Below are 18,752 nucleotides of genomic sequence, written 5' to 3' on the forward strand. Positions count from 1 at the left end.
TTCTGAGTCAGGAAAAAAATTTCTTTTAATTTTGATGACTTTTCTTGAGAAAATTATCTTTCAATCCAACTACAAGGTAATTGTAATAGATATTCCCATATGACATGTTGTGAGTTGATGAAATATTGTGAACAAAAAATTAAGATTAAAGAAAAATGACAACATTGCAACTTGAAAAAATACGACAAAAACAACTGAAAGTTACCATATCTGAAGTTATAGATTGGCCATTTAAATCTTATTATCGGTGAATGAAATTCTTTAAGTGCTTGAGTGTATAATATAGGCTTGACAAAAATTGGAAAGGATGCGATGAAAGGAGAAATGGTGATAAGAGTCACCATTGATGGTGAAAGAGAATGGTGATAAGAGTCACCATTGATGGTGAAAGAGGCAATGGTGATAAGAGTCACCATTGATGGTGAAAGAGGCAATGGTGATAAGAGTCACCATTGATGGTGAAAGAGGCAATGGTGATAAGAGTCACCATTGATGGTGAAAGAGGCAATGGTGATAAGAGTCACCATTGATAGTGAAAGAGGCAATGGTGATGAGAGTCACCATTGATGGTGAAAAAGGCAATGGTGATAAGAGTCACCATTGCTGGTGAAAGAGGCAATGGTGATAAGAGTCACCATTGATGGCTTGACTTGCTTGCCTTGCTTGACTTGCTTGCCTTGCAAGGTGGCAGGGACGATAAAGCCACTTTAAATGATCATGGTGTTCTAAGAGTAATTTTCAGGGTCAGATCGGCAGAGATTGCACCAGCAGAGCTCAAGATGAAGAAAGTATTGTTGATATAAAAGTGATGGCAGGGATGTAGAAGATGGAAACAGCAGCAGTGACAATGATGGTGAAAATGGCAAGGCAGGTGACGTGATGATGGAAATCACTCCGGCAGGGCTATGGTGGTGAAGATGATGATGATGGGAGGCGATTCTGATGGCAATGGTTGTGTTGGGAGGTGATAGCTTTGGAAGGGATGATGGGAAGTAATGGTAGAGTCATAGGGGTTGTGATAGAAGAGACCATGATGTGAGGTTAGTGGTAATAGTGAAAGCCATGGCTTGGCGAAAATGATAGAAGCAGGTTCAACAATAAAGATCCAGTAAATGGCACAGTTCCAAACCCAGGGTCAAGGTGACCCATCCAGAAAGAGTCAAACAAATCACATCCCTATCCCGTCTTCAAGACAATTGTAAATCAACATTCTGCCCAAACACATTCGGGCTTCCTGTAGGCCTCCAGTCCGCCTACTGCACTTGGGTATGGACATGAAACACAAACAAATACACCCCCACCGGTAGAAGCACACTTATCTGTATTTCAAATCCATGCGAATGCCAACCACAATCATCTTGTCACAAAGAACACGAATGTAACTCACCCGGCCCTAACCAGTTGGAATCAACTCGAACCCAAGTCCAGAACCACACCACCACCTTCACTTTATCACTGAATCTACCTCCAGCATCCTCATCCTCCCCACAACTTCCACCCACCACACACCTTCCTCGACGAACACAATCTCTACATCACAATCACTACAACCCCACCAATACCACCATCATCACTTCCTCCACCATTACCTCCCTTCACAACCATTGCCATCATCATCACTTCCATCATCATCCCTTCACCACCACAACCCTCCCATCATGATTTCCATCATCCCGTCACCCAACAATGCCACCTTCACCAACAATGTCACTATTGTTGCTCCACCATCTACATCCCATCATCACCTCGCCACCAACAACTCCTCCAACACCTTGATCACTGCATTACAATCCCGGGGCCCTCCAATATAACCCATCCCATTACTCCGCTGAATACCACAATCATCCTCCATGACCTCACCATCCCTGCTGGCCACGCCCCTACCGCCCACATATGGCCAATCTCGATTCCTGGAGCTTGATGACGTCAAATATCTGTAACAAAAAGTAACAGATTATAAAATGCAGGAAAAAATCAGTTCTTCACATCTAGTTCAACTTTTGTTGATTCTTGTCTAATCCTGGTGCTTTCTATCTTTCAAGATTTTCAAGCTTCAACTAAGTCGTTTGTAGTCTTAGTATATACAAACTATTTTGCGAGAGAACTTGTCTTAAGGTTATACATACTATTTTGTGAGAGGCCAAGTCTTAGTATATACATAACATTTTATAAAAGGCCTGTTCTTAGTATAATATACATAATCTTTTGTGAGAGGCCTAGTCTTAGTATCATATACATACTATTTTGTGAGAGGCCTATTTAACAACTAGCAGTAGTAGTAGTAGTAGTAGTAGTAGTAATGGTGGTGGTGCTTGTAGTAGTTGTAGTATGTTCGTTTTTAAGGGTTTTACGGCGCTTGCCACACATTTAGATAATATCAGCGCCAGTAAAAAGGAAGAAAGTGGGATAGTAAAAATTTCTAGAATTACAATCAAAGTGCCCAAGAAAAAGGAAGACAGAGGGTATTAGTTCAAATAGGGAACAGATGTAGATGTAGAGCACACTATTAATGTACTTAGTTTGAGATCACCTAAATACCTAAATGTCTCATACTGACACAAGCACAGGTCCCCACTAAGAGGAACACACAGAGAGAGAGGGAGAGAGAGAGAGAGGGAGAGAAAGAGAGGGAGAGGGAGAGAGAGAGAGAGAGAGAGAGAGAGAGAAAGAGGGAGAGAGAGAGAGATGAAGAGGGTGAGGGAGAGAGAGAGTGAGGGAGAGAGAGAGGGGAAGAGGGTGAGGGAGAGAGAGAAGGGAAGAGGGTGAGGGAGGAAGAGAGTGAGGGAGAGAGAAAGAGATAGAGAGAGAGAGAGAGAGAGAGGAAGAGGGTGAGGGAGGAAGAGAGTGAGGGAGAGAGAGAGAGGAAGAGGGTGAGGAGGGAAGAGAGTGAGAGAGAGGAGAGAGAGAGAGAGAGAGAGAGAGAGAGAGAGAGAGAGAGAGAGAGAGAGAGAGAGAGAGAGAGAGAGAGAGAGAGAGAGGGAGGAGAGAGAGAAGAAGACCAACAGAAATTCCTACCTCGAGGAGAAGGCTCCAGTCATATGAAGAATACACAATCCAATCCTGTCCATCCTTGAGAAAATAATAAAAAACGTTATTCTTGTTTAAGTTGTGATCGATAAGTAGTGTTTTGAAAGAAATGCAGTCTCACGACAAACGTTCAGATCATCTTTACATTCATCCCTATAGCTCAACTGGTTAACTACTAAAACAATGTGACAAGTTCTGTTCCCCAGTTGAACCTCAAAAGCTAACTTCTAAATGAAGACATAGCACAAGGCTATTAATCGTGCAGTTTATACTTTTATCAACATCAAACCAAACTCCTGATTATTTCATTATCTAACATTAGTTAAAAAAGAATTCTACTACTATAACTATAAGCAATTTTACTTTGTAGTTGTTAGCTAAATGACGAGAAAATACTTTATCACTGTTTCAGTTTGTCAGTGTCGCTCAGTGGTACAGTTTTTGTTTTGTACCCCAAAGGTCCCGAACTCGAATACTGGCTGCGCTCTATCTTTAGAAACTTGTCAGTCAGAAGCCCTGCACACAACTTGTATTAAACTCAAAATTAGTAATCATTATTGCTGTAACCTTTGAGTTTTGATTGATATTCAATACCTTGAGCAATTGAAATATATTTTAGTCTATGCATTTTCGTTGAACTTGAAGTTGAAGCACTCTTGTCAGTGGTTTCCAAACAATGGATTCAATGAGTTTCATATCACGGGACTTTTGTTTTTTTCACTATTTAATTATTGATCACCAATATTTTACAGTTTACATCTGTTTGTGTCCTCATATTTAAATCTTTTACATTTATCATTCCTTATCTATTTAATTAGTTGATGTTTAGCAAGAATAATTATCGAATTATCAAAACGTCCTTTCCATACAACGCCTTCACCAGTTAACTAAGCCAACAGAGAGACAGACAGAAAAAGAAATAGAGAGAGACAGAGAGATACAGAAGGTTTGAGAGAGAGAGAAAGAGAGAAAGGGGAGAGAGAGAGAGAGAGAGAGAGAGAGAGAGAGAGAGAGAGAGAGAGAGAGAGAGAGAGAGAAATAGAGAGAGAGAGAGAGAAATAGAGAGAGAAAGAGAGAGAGAACTAAATGGAATACCTACCTTAAGATTGGATCTCCATTACGAATACAATCTTTTGAAGAATACACGATGCAATCCTGTATCTTCATGCCGTCCTTTAGTGAATTAAAAATAAAAAAAGATGTATTTCTTGTTTATGTTTTGAAATTGTAAACAGATAAATGAGCAAAGAAATTATGTTTTGAAAGATATGCAGTCTTGCACCTAATGATAATAGTAACTAATAATTTTTTGACCTTGCCAATTTTTAAAAAAAAATCAAACTCTTGAAAATGAAATATCAGGAGAAAAATTGTCACTTCTGTAAATACCTAATGTTGGTTAATGCTGATGGCAATCTAAGGTGGAACATTGGAATCTATGATTTCATTTTGTAAAACTCTTTGTTTGTGGTTTCCAAACAATGGAGAGGCTATATTTTTTTAATTAATCAAGTTAAATCTCTCAAATTTGGTATTCCTGTACAACTTTTAGCATAGATTACAATTAGTTGAAAGAAAATGGAAATTTCCTTCAACTTTTGGAAATATCTGATCTTGAAAATAGCTCAGAGTATATTTATTTTTTCTTGACTTTAGTGGTTCATTTTTGGTCATTGATGATGTGAATCTCAATACATAACATTTGGTCCAACATAAAATAGCAAAAATATGGGTCTGGTACTCTAATTTTCCAAACAATAATTCATAGCATAATGCAGACCTACCAACATGGGATTATGCCAATCAGGGATTTTTCAACCCAATCAGGGATATAAGGAAAAATGTCCCCTTGTTCGTCACTGTAGCTTACTGTATTTCTTTAGTTTTTGCTTTCGCTTATCCCATGGTTTATTTATCTCCTTCATGCAATCCATTAACATAATTAATTTTACGATTTAGAGAAATAAAAATTGTCAATGTTCCAGCGTTCTCTTTGGTAGTTACTGTGCATCGCCACAAAGGAATTTTTGCAGAAAAAAAATAGCTGCGACCTCAAAATACCAAGACATGTGTCCAAGAAAATATACAGACAGGTGAAAAGATATTCCGGACAATCGTGCCCAGTCCAACAGCAGTGGACGGTCTACCATCAAACATGGACTTACTGCACATGCAAACGATGACAACAGTCAAGGCACACACGCCTTTTCCCATCACTGAAATACCCCTTCTTTGACAATGAAATGGGCATTGAGGCTGATCACATAACAACATTGATCAAGACCATCGCCACTGTCTATATCAAGATGCGACTGCTGAAAGCGGCCAAACTGTTCCATCAAAGGAAAATATTTACTGCAGACATCAAAGAGGATGAAATTAAATAAGATCATTCTCTTCAGTGTCTAATAAACCTCACAAAAGAAATGAACAGCCACCATAATCATAAATGTTGTTGGACACAAAAACCATTGATAAGTGTGCATTTTATTCGTATTGAACATTATAGCTCAGGAGTATTTTTTTTTTCTTGACTTTAGTGTTTCACTTTTGGTCATTGATGATGTGAATCTCAATACATAATACATGTAGCTGTAATTGTTTTCTGGAATAATATATTTTGTCTCCCAGTGTTTTTTTGTTTACTTGACTAGGAGGCCAAAGCAAAAAAAAAAAACCCAAAAAAAAAACAAAAAACAAAAGAGAGAGAGAGAGAGGGGAGGGAGGAAGCAGAGAGAGATATAGAAGGAAAGAGGAGGAGAGAGAGAGAGAGAGAGAGAGAGAGAGAGAGAGAGCGAGAGAAAGACAGGAATAAGAAGAGAGAGAAGGGGGGAGGGGGTAGAAAAGAAAGGAAGAAAGAGAGAGTGGAGGACAGGGAGATAAAGAAAGAAAGAATGTAGAAAGAAAGAGAGAGGAAAAAAAAAAGAAAGAAAGAGAAGAGAGATAGAGAAACAAAGAAAGTTTGTAGCAAAAGAGAGAGAGAGAGGGGGGGGGGGGGAGAAAGAAAGAAAGAAAGAGATAGAGAAAAAGAGAAAGGAAAAAGAAAGAGAGAAGAGAGAGAGAAACAGAGATATAGAAAGAATGAAAGAAAGAGAGAGAGAGAGAGAGAGAGAGAGAGAGAGAGAGAGAGAGAGAGAGAGAGAGAGAGAGAGAGAGAGAGAGAGAAAGAAAAGAAAAAAAGAGTGAGAGGAAGAGAGAGATAGAGAAAGAAAGAGGGAAAGAGATAGAGAAAAAGATAAAGGAAAAAAAAAAGAGAGAATGAATGAAAGAGATAGAGAATGAAAGACAGAGAGGGATAGATAAAGAACGGCATAGAGAAAGAATGAGAGAGAGAGAGAGAGAGAGAGAGAGAGAGAGAGAGAGAGAGAGAGAGAGAGAGAGAGAGAGAGAGAGAGAGAGAGAGAGAGAGAGAGAGAGAGCAGGCCTGTAAATGGTTGGTGAAGAATTGTCAGAACTTTTTGAACACGTGAAAATAGACACAACAGGACAAAAATATGGACACAAGACAGATATGACACGTCAATTAACTAGTCACTTTCCCCTACTTATTTATAACGAGGTCCTTATTTTATGGTACCAAAAAAAATCCCAATTATTTGAGGGCCCAGGTCTGAGTTAGTTGTAAAAAGTTGAAAGGAAGAGAACAATTCCTACCCTTTTGAAAGATGTGTATCGCGTGCTTAACACAGGAAGCTGGGTATCTTCACTCCTGTTTTGGTTAAATATTTACGCTGATTCTTTCGTTTATTTGGATTAATTCTTATAGTATAGAAGAAGAAGAAAAAGAAGAACAAGAAGAAGAAGAGGAAGAAGAAGAAGAAGAAGAAGAAGAAGAAGAAGAAGAAGAAGAAGAAGAAAGAAGAAGAAGAAGAAGAAGAAGAAGAAGAAGAAGAAGAAGACGAAGAAGAAGAAGAAGAAGAAGAAGAAGAAGAAGAAGAAGAAGAAGAAGAAGAAGAAGAAGAAGAAGAAGAAGAAGAAGAAGAAGAAGAAGAAGAAGAAGAAGAAGAAGAAGAAGAAGAAGATGACGAAGACGACGACAACGAAGAAGAAGGAGCTGGTACGGTGGTGTGAGAGCTTTCGAAGAAGAATATTATTTCGAAAAAAAAATTATTATTTCGCATTATGTTTTTTCCGTCTCACATCCGGACGGAACCAAAGAAATATAGAGACGGCGAAATAAGAACCAGAGATATGCATGTGTGTCAGTAGCAAAATAGAGAGAAACCTTCCGTCCGGTTCGACACACTTCTGTACGTGCGTTATTTACTGACTAGGTGTGTGTGTGTGAAGACGACTCGCACGAACTTCGCGACCCACTCTCGCTGGCTGTGGCACAATAGCCAGGCAGTGAATACATACATGTCTAGCGGAGCGTGTAGGTGGCATGATAATATTATAGCTAACTGATAAACGGCAAATTTTGTTTGGTCTTTGATAAGACAAATGAAAAGTTTTTTTGTTTTGTTTTTTTTTTTAAGTCGACATTTGAAACGGAATAAAATCTATTTTTTTCGAGGAACGAAATAAAACTCTTTTATTCTCTTTTTTATTGGTTCTGTTCTTTGACGTTACGAATTTTATCTTTATTATTATTTTTTTAAAAAATATTAGCACTTAAGAGCAAAATCGTACTGTCGGAAATCCGACAATAGACGGAAGATTTACAGGCCTGAGAGAGAGAGAGAGAGAGAAAGAATATTGAAACGAGAAGTTTATTAACTAGAGCACCTGAACTAAGCGAGTGAGGGTCTTGGAGCTAATGGTGTGCATCCCCCGAGTGTGTTATATTATTATTACGCCCCGCTGCTCAACCTATCTCTTACTATTTATAAATAAGTTGAATTGATGCAGTCTGAGCAGTGGATCCAAAATTTTAAGAAATTTAGTACTCAAAGAGGACAGTTAAAAAGTAAAAAGTCAATCACGATACCTTAACGTCTTTCCGTAATCGAATACCCTTTAATCGCACGTGTTTTCGTAAATAAAAAAATTCGCCAAAAAAATATAAAAAATAAACAAATAAATTAATAAATTTTAAACAATTTTTTTTTTTAAACATCGGCATTGACAATCCGGGATTATCAGCTCAATTCTGGGATTCTGGGATGTTGGCTTAAATCCGGAATAATCCCAGAAAATCCAGGATGTATGGCAGGTCTGCATAATATGATGCTCAACAAAATCGTAGATTTTCGCCAACTTCAAGGCTCAAAACAGTCAAATTGTCGGCTGGGATTTTTTTCAAAGTTTGATATATTGTGCAGATACACTATTTCTATAATTAAAATGGAGCTGATTGAAGCTTGAAGAAAAAATAATGGTAAGTATTGAATTGTAAGCTTCAATTTATTAGACAGTATCTGTCTTCGTCTAATAAATTGAAGCTTACAATTGAATATTTATCGTTATTTTATTTTACTATTTCTATAAGCACAAGAAAGCTTTCCTTGTATTTTGAGGTGCTTCATTGTAAAAATCACATGCAAAGAATCTCACTTCTTAAAATACAAAGGGGCATAACTCAATTATTTTGACCTCCAATATTCATTCATATTACACTACACAGTTGACAAAGTTTAAAATATTTGGCTTATGAGGCTGTTAAAAGCTATTGAATTCAATGCTTTCAAATTCAATTTACTTTTGAAAAAACCAAGAAATAATATATCTGTTAATAGTCTAATAAATGTGGACTATAATATACTCATTCAGATGAATTCAGTTCAGATTGGTATGAATGTCGATTTTCATGTCTAGTCTAGTGCAAGATTTTTTTACTATAAAAAAATTATTCAATGCACTGTTAAAAAGAGCGCTATGTAAACACACGAAAAGGCTTTATGTGACAGCGTTATAGTTATGTGACACACTGTGAAGCGTATGGATAATGGAATTGTGTGTATGGGCATGGGCGTGTACAGATAGATAATTTGGGGTGACCAATTTGGTTCGATATTACGGACCTTGAAATTGAAATCCATCCATGTTATTTGGTTTGGATTCGGAATGAATTTACTACAACGAATAAAGCTTTAACTGTAAGCGTAGACGTCTAGTATCTGTAGTGTAAGAAATTAGACTTAGAATTCTATATCTAGAGCACTAGGTATCTCGACTGTATTTGACATCTACAACACAACGCAAACGAATAATATTACTATATATTAAAAGTAAAGTCCTCAAAAATATTATAGACAAAGTTACTATATGATCATCAGACAGAAAATTAACATATTACATTGATATGTGCCATAAGTTTCGAGTAATTTCATATCTTTGATCACTTGGTGCCTTGTGGTTTCTTTCATCATCTAATTTTTGTTCAGCACTAGTTTACAGTCTACAGCTGTTAAAATGTCGTCGTACTCGTATTATATAAATCTTTACCATTTATTGTCAAATTAATTGTTAAGCAATAATAATTATCAAAATATCATGTCCTTACCCCACAACTCTTTCCCCGATGAACTGAGCCAAGACAAAGAAAGAAAGAAAGAAAGAAAGAGAGAGAGAGAGAGAGAGAGAGAGAGAGAGAGAGAGAGAGAGAGAGAGAGAGAAAGAGGGTGAGAGAGAGAGAGAGAGAGAGAGAGAGAGGGAGAGAGAGAGAGAGAGAGGGAGAGAGAGAGAGAGAGAGAGAGAAAGAGGGAGAGAGAGAGAGAAAGAGGGAGAGAGAGAAAGAGGGAGAGAGAGAGAGAGAGAGAGAGAGAGAGAGAGAGAATGAGGAGAGGAGAGAAGAAGAGAAGAGAGAAAAGAAGAGAAGAGGAGAGAAAAGAAGAGAAGAGGAGAGAGAGAGAGAGAGAGAGAGAGAGAGAGAGAGAGAGAGAGAGAGAGAGAGAGAGAGAATGAGGAGAGGAGAGAAATATAATTCTTACCTCGTGATGAAGTCTCCGTTACGAATCCATTCCTTTGAAGAATACACGATCCAATCCAGTCTCTTGATACCGTGCTGTAGTGAATTTTTGAAAAACGTAATTCTTGTTAATATTTTGAATTTGTATACAAATAGATTATCGAAGAAATTATGTTTTGAAAGAAATGCAGTCTCACCACCTAATATGATTAGCAATAACTTTTTTGTTTTTTACCTCAACAGTTAAACTCCCTGAATCTGTTCACTTTCATAAATACCTCATGTTGATTAATGCTGAAGGCAATCTAAGGTGGCATATCGGTATCTACTATTTCAGTTTGTAAAATTCAAACATGATTATTTTTTTTAATCACGATAAAAAAGATTAAATTTCTTACCTGGAGATGATGTCGACTCCCTTGAAATTTCGTTGTCTTCCTGGATGGTCCATCTGAAACTCAAACAATTAATAGTGATTAGACACTGGTGGTGGGATAATGAAGGAGTCCAAGAAAATGACGAACGAAACTGAAAAAAATCCTGAAAACTTACCATTCTAGATGAAATCTTACAAAATGAATCCGGTCCTGTCCTCTGTCGTCTTCCAACTTCTGTGAAATCTGAAATGATCTAGAAACTGGTGATTAGTCATGGGAATAATACAAATACAAATAATTATAATACAATACATATAAAAACTCGACGGTACCGTCAAAAAGGGGTGTTGATTAGTAAAAATACAAAATATAGGCCTATAAATTTGTAAGAAAATGATATTACGGTTTCCCAACCTCACCAAGCCGAGAATCGCCGCAAACTGAATATAAAATTTCGCGGGGAGTCAGGTGTGTAGTTGTGATTTGTTTTTATGAAAATGTAAACAACTCATGGAGCCGGGGATACAGATGGCCTTAATTCTCTAAAGACGCGGTTACATTATCAGGCTGAAGCGGTGTCATTTATATGTAAAAAATACGGAAAGTGCAGAGACAAAATTAATGGTTATTGACCACAATAACGATCTTCAATACCTACGTGCTGGCGTGATCAATGATTTCGAGGTCACAAAAAAAAAAAAAAAAAAAAATAAAAATGACATCAAAAAGTACAGACACGACAGAGCAAGTTGAAAACCGATTAAGTGTCCATATGACGTAAATGTTACATGATCAGAGTAGTAATATCATGTGTATGTTTTGCGACGAGGACATAAAATAGCGTTGCAATTTATTTACAGGGGTGACTTAACTGTGTACTACAAACTAAAATCGGATAACTTTACTCATCCAAAGCGGTGATCAACTAACTGAACCTAATGCTACCGGTAATTGTATGACAATGTGGATATGGCTTTAAGGTACGGTAATTAACACGGAGAAATTATTTCTATATATGACACATTGTTTAAAAAGTTTCGTGTGAGATGTGATAACCCCTTAATCTACTAACACTATGACTGGTTGTGAAGTAATCAAAACGCAGGACTCATATTGATTAAACACACAGTCTCATGAAAACTTTTCTGTTTTCCAATTAAAACAACTCTTTTTTTTTCTAACAATAACCCAGTCTTTGCTTCGTACCCGATACATAGTTCCAATATCCACCGCGTTATGTGGCCTTCAGCAAGCCACCTCTCCGTAGTTCAATTTGTGGCGCTGTGCTGCGGCTGACATCTGGGTGATTCCAGTCTTCCCTTGGAATAGACCCTAAGACAAATTTCTGCTTAAGGATGAATAAAGAGAATTTTATTAATTTTTAATTTCTCGATATGTTACAATGGATTTTACAATGGATTGGTGTGTGTGTGTGTGTGTGTGTGTGTGTGTGTGTGTGTATTTGTGTGTGTTGAAGGGGGGGGGGGAGTTACTGTATCACAACATTCATTTACCGTGGTAGCCAACCATGATCATGGCGCGTGGCATTGGAATTGGAATTAATGGCGAAGTGGTAAGAAATAGCAGAGAGGTGCCTTTTATGCGGAAGGGCGATGGAGTATGTGAGTGGCTGTGAGTGGCTTGTGTATAATATACTGCATATACACACATGCAGTGATACATACATAAGTAAATGTCATTGTCACAGTAAGTCATCAGTGGTCGAAATCACCGGGCGCATAAAAAACATTTAAGTAATTCATGAATTAATTAATTTTTCTTCCATCGGTTGAAGTTCGAGAAAACCGTGTTCGAGGTAAAAGTAAAACAAATTAGTTCTAGGAACAATTGGAATAATAACAAAGAATAAAAGGGGGAAAATTCTGGACATTCGAATGAGATCGAGGAAACCGTGTGTTCGAGCAAACAGTGTTCGGGGAAACCATGCTGGAGTGTTTTGTGTGTGTGTGTGTGTGTGTGTGTGTGTGTGTGTATATATATATTATTTTAATATTTACCACACCGTTGGAGTCAGTCTACATCGATGTTTCAGGCCTTTTCAGCCATCGTCATTTCTGTGTGTTACATGAGTTTGGTTTGTTGTGTGTTGTTGCTTGTTGATGTGGTTCCGTAGGTTTGTAGTTGATTAATAAGTGCTTCCGGCGATGTGGACAACTATTGTACATCTCATTTTTCGTGTTGAGTGTGGCTTCATGGGGGTGTTTGATAAAAGTATATTTATCTTCCAGACACACCATCACCAAAACAATGTAGCTTATGCCTGGAAGATATATATATATATATATCGGCCGTTTTCAAAATAACGCCAAATTCGAGTCCTCCAATTTTTGAAAAGTCAAGTATTTCCAACATACTCATTATTTTGTGTATGCTTTGTGTGATATGTTTGCGACATAAAATTGTAATAACAGGGCTTAATGAGTTTCCAGTGGTCACTTATTCACGTATTTGTGAATCACGATCCACATGTGACTCATTCCTGTTACGCTTTAAAAAATATGTCACATTACATAAGTTAACACATTTTTGGACAATTATTGAAATAAAACATTGAAATACAATAAACACAGAGCATTGATACTAATTTTGACAACAAAATGACAGTTATTGTTTTACAAAAGGCATTCAGAAATCAGTTTTTGAAAACAAAGGATATTATTTGAGCAATCATCATCTCCAAAAATTTATAGGAAAATGACAAAAATAAAAATTGTTCACCATAGTCTAGGTATATAAGTGTTAAACCACCACAAATAATGTTTCCTTTCAAGTATTTATATTTAGCATGAAAAACACGAAAAAGTCATTCTTAACAGGAATGAGTTTGTGTAACAGGAATGAGTGGACGTAACAGGAATGAGTTTTCTGTTACAGGAATGAGTAATTACAACATATTTATTCGAAAGGATTATAAATTCAATACGCTTAGTGATTGAAACTCAAAAGAAGAACAAAATGGTTAGGGCGCCAATACAATGATTTGGAGCTTATGTTGGTAGAGACCCACAAAAGAGCACCAACATTGTTTGTTAAATTCAGGATACTCTTTCGTGGCAGTTCGGAATGTTTGGATAAACAGACAAAAGAGGCATTTTTAAAACACTGGAAAGAGCAAGAAGCTGCCACATATCCATGTATGATTTTGGTTTACTTAATGACATAACGTCCAGTTTGAACAACTCTTCCAGGGTATCTTTATCACTTATGTTAACATCGGGAATATAAAGGTCCAAGTTTGTGACAAAAATTTAACAACTGTCTGGATGTTGTCATTGAGTGAAGCAAGGTTTGAATCTGACAAATAATGGTCCTTGTGTAAAGCCAGCTCTTGTATCAATCTTACTCGTATTTCGTCTGTTTGTGTGTCTTTGCCAAATGCATATACTGCACCACAGGCAGGCAGGCAATCCCCATCGGCCCTCAGCTTGACTGTGAAATAACTGTTTCCCATCACACAGAGATCTAGATATATCATTTGAAATTAAATGTGTACACCTGTTGTCAATACCAATGCGAGTTTTGATTACACTTCTGCTGGCCCCAACTATTTCACAAACACGTAATGCTTGATTTTCACATTCATCAACCACTTCATCAAATGATTTCCATTCATTCAATCTTTGATAAAACCATTGTAATCGATTTCAGTCGGCATCACCTTAATGTTTATGTCATCTTGGTCATGTTCATCCCTTGAATCACTGTTTAAGTCAACCGGTGCAACTTCGGGCATGTCTCCATCATTACCTTTGAAAACCTGTTGCTTCAAATCACTTTGTAGAAATGAATGAAATTTAATTGATGTGACCAACAACATTATTAAACATTCTTGACTCCTTTTCTCCAAAACGCTGAAGCAAGCATGTTAATGTTTTCACATTTTTTACATGCACATGTTTCTCTGTCCCTTTTTCTTGGAGTAACAACCCAAAATGGCTTAAGTCGGTAGAATGAAGAAAATGACACGTATGGGTTGCAAGAGATGTATCGCTTGAACAAATGTGACATTGTATCACATATTAGTCTTCTTTGTTTCTTGACTTTATTTCTTGTTTTTGTATTTCTCTTTCCTGGAGCTAATTTAGAAGTGTCACCTTTCAGGAAAAAATCTCTTATTATTTGCTTGACAAGATCTGGAAATTTTGGAGGCATTTGACGTCGTTTCCGAATTTTTCCAAGAGTTTATATTTTTTGAGAGTCATACCAGCTGCCAGATGTTTCACGGATGTGTACATGTGCCTTCTGTTCCTCAAATGTTTGATGTCTTATAGGAGTGCAAAATGATTTTGTAATGTTCTTTTCACTTTCTTGTTTTTTCTGCTATCTTTCAAAAGTTTTTCTAGTTTTTGATCGGGGTGTCAACGAAAGTTTTTTTTATTTTTAATGACCTGTCCAAGCGCTTTTTGTACTTTTTCGGATTTCTTTTTCGATTGAGAAAGAGAGGACAGCCTTTTCACTTCTTCAAGACTTTGGTTTTTCAACATTTAGGTTTCATTGGCTGTTTTAGTAGCTTGATATCTTTGACGAGAGACATACCAGAGTGGAGATTTTGAGTGTGAGGATGGAGTGTAACTCAGGTCAAGATTTTGCTGTTCCCGGTTTGTAGTGTGTGTGTGATAATTTTTTATCCAATTCTTTCTCTGTTTGCGTTGTTCTCTTGGTGTCTTATCTTTTATGGACTTTTTCTTTCCATTCGATTTGTCGCTCTGGTATTTGTCTTGTTCTTTTTTAAGATTAACAGCACGTCGAATAGGAACTCCATCTCGTCTTTGACGGTAAAGTCATTGCTCTCGGCTGACATCATGGCTTTTTTGGCCTTTGTGATAAGAAAACAAAATAAAACAATCGTTACAACAAAGCTATGACCCTTGAAAATGAACAATAATATCAAGTTACATTTCGCCACCCTCATTCCTATTACAAAACAAGGTGTAACATGAATAAAGTCAAGGAACAAAGAAGACTATTATGTGATACAATGTCACATTTGTACAAGCGATACCGGGCCGTTAAATCATAGTAATCATCTAAAATGTATCTGAGCCTAACAGGCAAAAAACTATGTTTGGACATTAGGCATTTGGTATTGGCAAGGTAACTTTGCACTAAAAATAGTCTTTCAGCAATGGAAGAAATTAATATGTAAACAATAAAAATTGTTTTTAATGGTAACGTTGTAACAATGAATGTTACCACTTCAATGGACATAGGCCTGTAACACTTCAGTGGTTTACAAAACACTTTACCAAACACATCCTTATGAAACAAAGGAATATTCTATGAATCGATAAACCATGTGGAGGCGCCTTGGCCGAGTGGTTACCGAAAGGGACTCCGGACTGGGAGATAACAGGTTCGAAAACCTCCACAACCATAGAGTGGTTTCCTTAATCAAGGAAATTCATTCCGGCTGCTTCACTTTGCTTCACCCAGGTGTATATCATGGTACCAGTGCTGCTGGGGAATGTAATTTGCTATAGACCAACCTCGTATTCATAAGTTAAATGTCTGTTTCATGCTACAGCAAAAGGGATAAGCTCCGATTCTATGGGCCATTATGCTCCAAAGGACTTAGTGACAATAAAACATGTGTTTCATTTTATGAAAGTTCACATTCCTCATTCCTGTTACTCATTCCTGTTATGTTTTCCTCATTCCTGTTACATCCCTCATTCCTGTTACAAAACAAGGTGTAACAGGAATGAGTGTAACAGGGATGAGTTTATCTCGCTTCGATTCATACTATCCCTAAAATATGATTTACTCCAACATTAAAGTATGACTATTATTTAGAGCCTTAAAAAGCTATAAACTGATACTTTTGATTTTTAATACAAGTTCTAATTTAAATAACAAGCCCCGGTAACAGGAATGAGGGTCATGGTTCGATGTTGAACATTACTCACCATTCTTGAAGCGGTGTTGAACTGGAAATCACACTGAATGAAAAAAACATGTGTTTGTAGTTTCGGCCGTGATGGAAAAGGGGCAGCTACGGCGAGAAAACATTGTTAGTTGCACTTCTATTGTTAAGAGGATTTTAATTGGTTAATTTTCACTGCTGTTACAGGAATGAGTAGCCCCCTTGGGGACAGACTTTATTAATATATAATAAAACTTTAAAAAGTCTGATTGTTACAAACTTTTATGAGGATGTTAGAAGATGGCAATTTGCATCAGGTGAATTCATAGGTGTATACAACAAGACACTCCATTTTGTTAAAAAATCGACTTAAAGCCATCATGCAAAAAAAAAGGACAGGGTATTTTCCTCTACCCCAGTCAATACAAAACGTCATATCTATCCTGAATCTCTCTCGATTTTCATACAAGTTAGTAATGTGTAGTGAGACTGTGTAAGCAAGTATTTGCTAACAATATATGCATCAAATATTTCAAAGATCCAATTATCGTCACAGGACAGGAATTTGGCAGTTTTTTCGAAAAAGGCCGATATATATATATATATATATATATATATATATATATATTATATATATATATATATATATATATATATATATATATATATAGAGAGAGAGAGAGAGAGAGAGAGAGAGAGAGAGAGAGAGAGACTGAGATGAAATAAGGAGGTAACGTGTAAATTGAAATGCTGGCTTTGATTGGCCTCGTCATGATTTATGGTATTTGCTCACGGAAAGCTCAGTTCACCTTTTTTTTAAACAGCGTATTAATTTGTACTAATAGGTTTTCTTGTATAAGCAACCACTCAGTTGTTCACATCAAAGAGACCATGAAGCATCCCCTTTGTACCAAAAGGTTTACCTTTTATCTGAGTTGTATTAGGTTAATGAACAGATAAAAAATTGTGACCCACCGTCTCAGAGCAGTTTTTGAGAGATTGCGGTTGAAGACGATAAGATGACGATAACGGTTAGGACGACGACTGGGACTGTTTAGAAGCTGCCCACTTGTCATTTTAAAAAAAAAAAACATACCAATTTGTACAAATAGAGATCCTTGTAAATGTAACCACTGAATAAATTGTTCACACCAAGGAGACCATCAAACACCCACTGTGTACCAAAATATTTACATAGATCGAGGCGAATCTTTTGAGCATCATCGAGAAAACCGGTCCGGTAATAAAACGTGGACGTGCGCGGAAATGAATCTGACAACGGGGTTGCCAAATGGCGATTTCCAAGGCCAAGGTCAAAGTATTAATCCTTAAGCTATAGCCTATGTATGGCCCTAGCAGATAGTTTACAATTTAATAACCATTTGAGTCGACAGGTGATAGAATTACTCTTAATGGGGAAGAAAAATCGTGACATCAAACCCTATAATCTTTTGGTTCCTAAATCCTTGGGAATGTGTATGTAACCAGTCCTACCGAGTATAAATAACGAAATAATGAATAGGTTACATAAAGGTGGCATAACTAATTCAGAATCAGGATTATTGGCAGATTTTTAGGGTTATCGGATGTAACAGAGGGAGGACGAGCATGATCTTTATTTGCTACCAGCATATATTTAGACTATAAAATAAGATATACCTCAGACAGCAGAAGATAAATTACACAAGGTGTGTATCCAGTCCCCAGGAAGAGTGCTTTTACACTTCCAATGAAATAGGGACCATTTTGTTCTTTTCACTGAAAAAAAAGTCTGCAACTTGTTCGTATATCATTCGTAAAAAATATTTATAGGATTGTTAGATTTGTAAGAAATTCAGAGCTCACTAGTAGAAATTTAAAATGGGCTGTATTGAACAATGTTTACCTCCAACAACTTTTAAATAAAAAGATAATACACACACACACACACAAACACACACACACACACACACACATATATATATATATATATATATATACATATATATACATATATATAATACATTATATATATATATATATATATATATATATATATATATATATATATATATACATATATATTATGTGTTTGTGTGTGTAATTGTTTGTGACACACGTGTGCGTGGTGTATGCATATAATATATGTATGTTTGAAATATTATTATATCAGCATCATTCATATTATTATCATTGTTACAATATCTATCGCCATTGTCACTATTGCTGGAATTACAATCATTATTTCCCCCATAACTTTTATAATAAGTAAAAATCAATACCATCATCATCATCATCATCATCATCATCATCATCATCATCATCATCATCATCATCATCATCATCATCGTCGTCGTCGTCGTCGTCATCATCAGCATCATCATCATCATTATCATAATCTTCATAATCGTGACTACTACTACAACACCTTCCATCTTAGAACTGTACGGGGAATAAAATACCTACAAACCCCCCCCCCCCCCCAAAAAAAAAAACAAAAAAAAAAAAAACAACAACAACAACAACAAAAAAAACAAAAAACACTGTGCCGAGAATGTAACAAAACACTGATCTCTCTTCAATATTTAAAACCAGGTGAATTCTGTATGGACACATTCTGAAACGAGATTCTGAA

The 18,752-nt window shown here is 36.6% G+C and overlaps 1 protein-coding gene across 1 annotated transcript; it reads right to left on the bottom strand.

Moving 5' to 3' along the window:
* Positions 1–1,741: 1,741 nt before the first annotated feature.
* On the bottom strand, positions 1,742–9,343 carry LOC144964019 (uncharacterized). The gene is made up of 4 exons (XM_078897964.1): positions 9,266–9,343; positions 4,127–4,200; positions 3,016–3,069; positions 1,742–1,934 (listed from the first exon to the last, which is right to left on the bottom strand). The coding sequence occupies exons 1-4, from the start codon at positions 9,278–9,280 to the stop codon at positions 1,742–1,744; spliced, it is 336 nt and encodes a 111-aa protein (XP_078754090.1). The 5' UTR covers positions 9,281–9,343.
* Between the last annotated feature and the right edge of the window lie 9,409 nt (positions 9,344–18,752).

This window comes from Berghia stephanieae, chromosome 2, assembly GCF_034508935.2.
Source record: "Berghia stephanieae isolate SIO BIC M18660-M18661 chromosome 2, UCSD_Bste_1.3, whole genome shotgun sequence".
Lineage (NCBI taxonomy): Eukaryota > Metazoa > Mollusca > Gastropoda > Nudibranchia > Aeolidiidae > Berghia > Berghia stephanieae.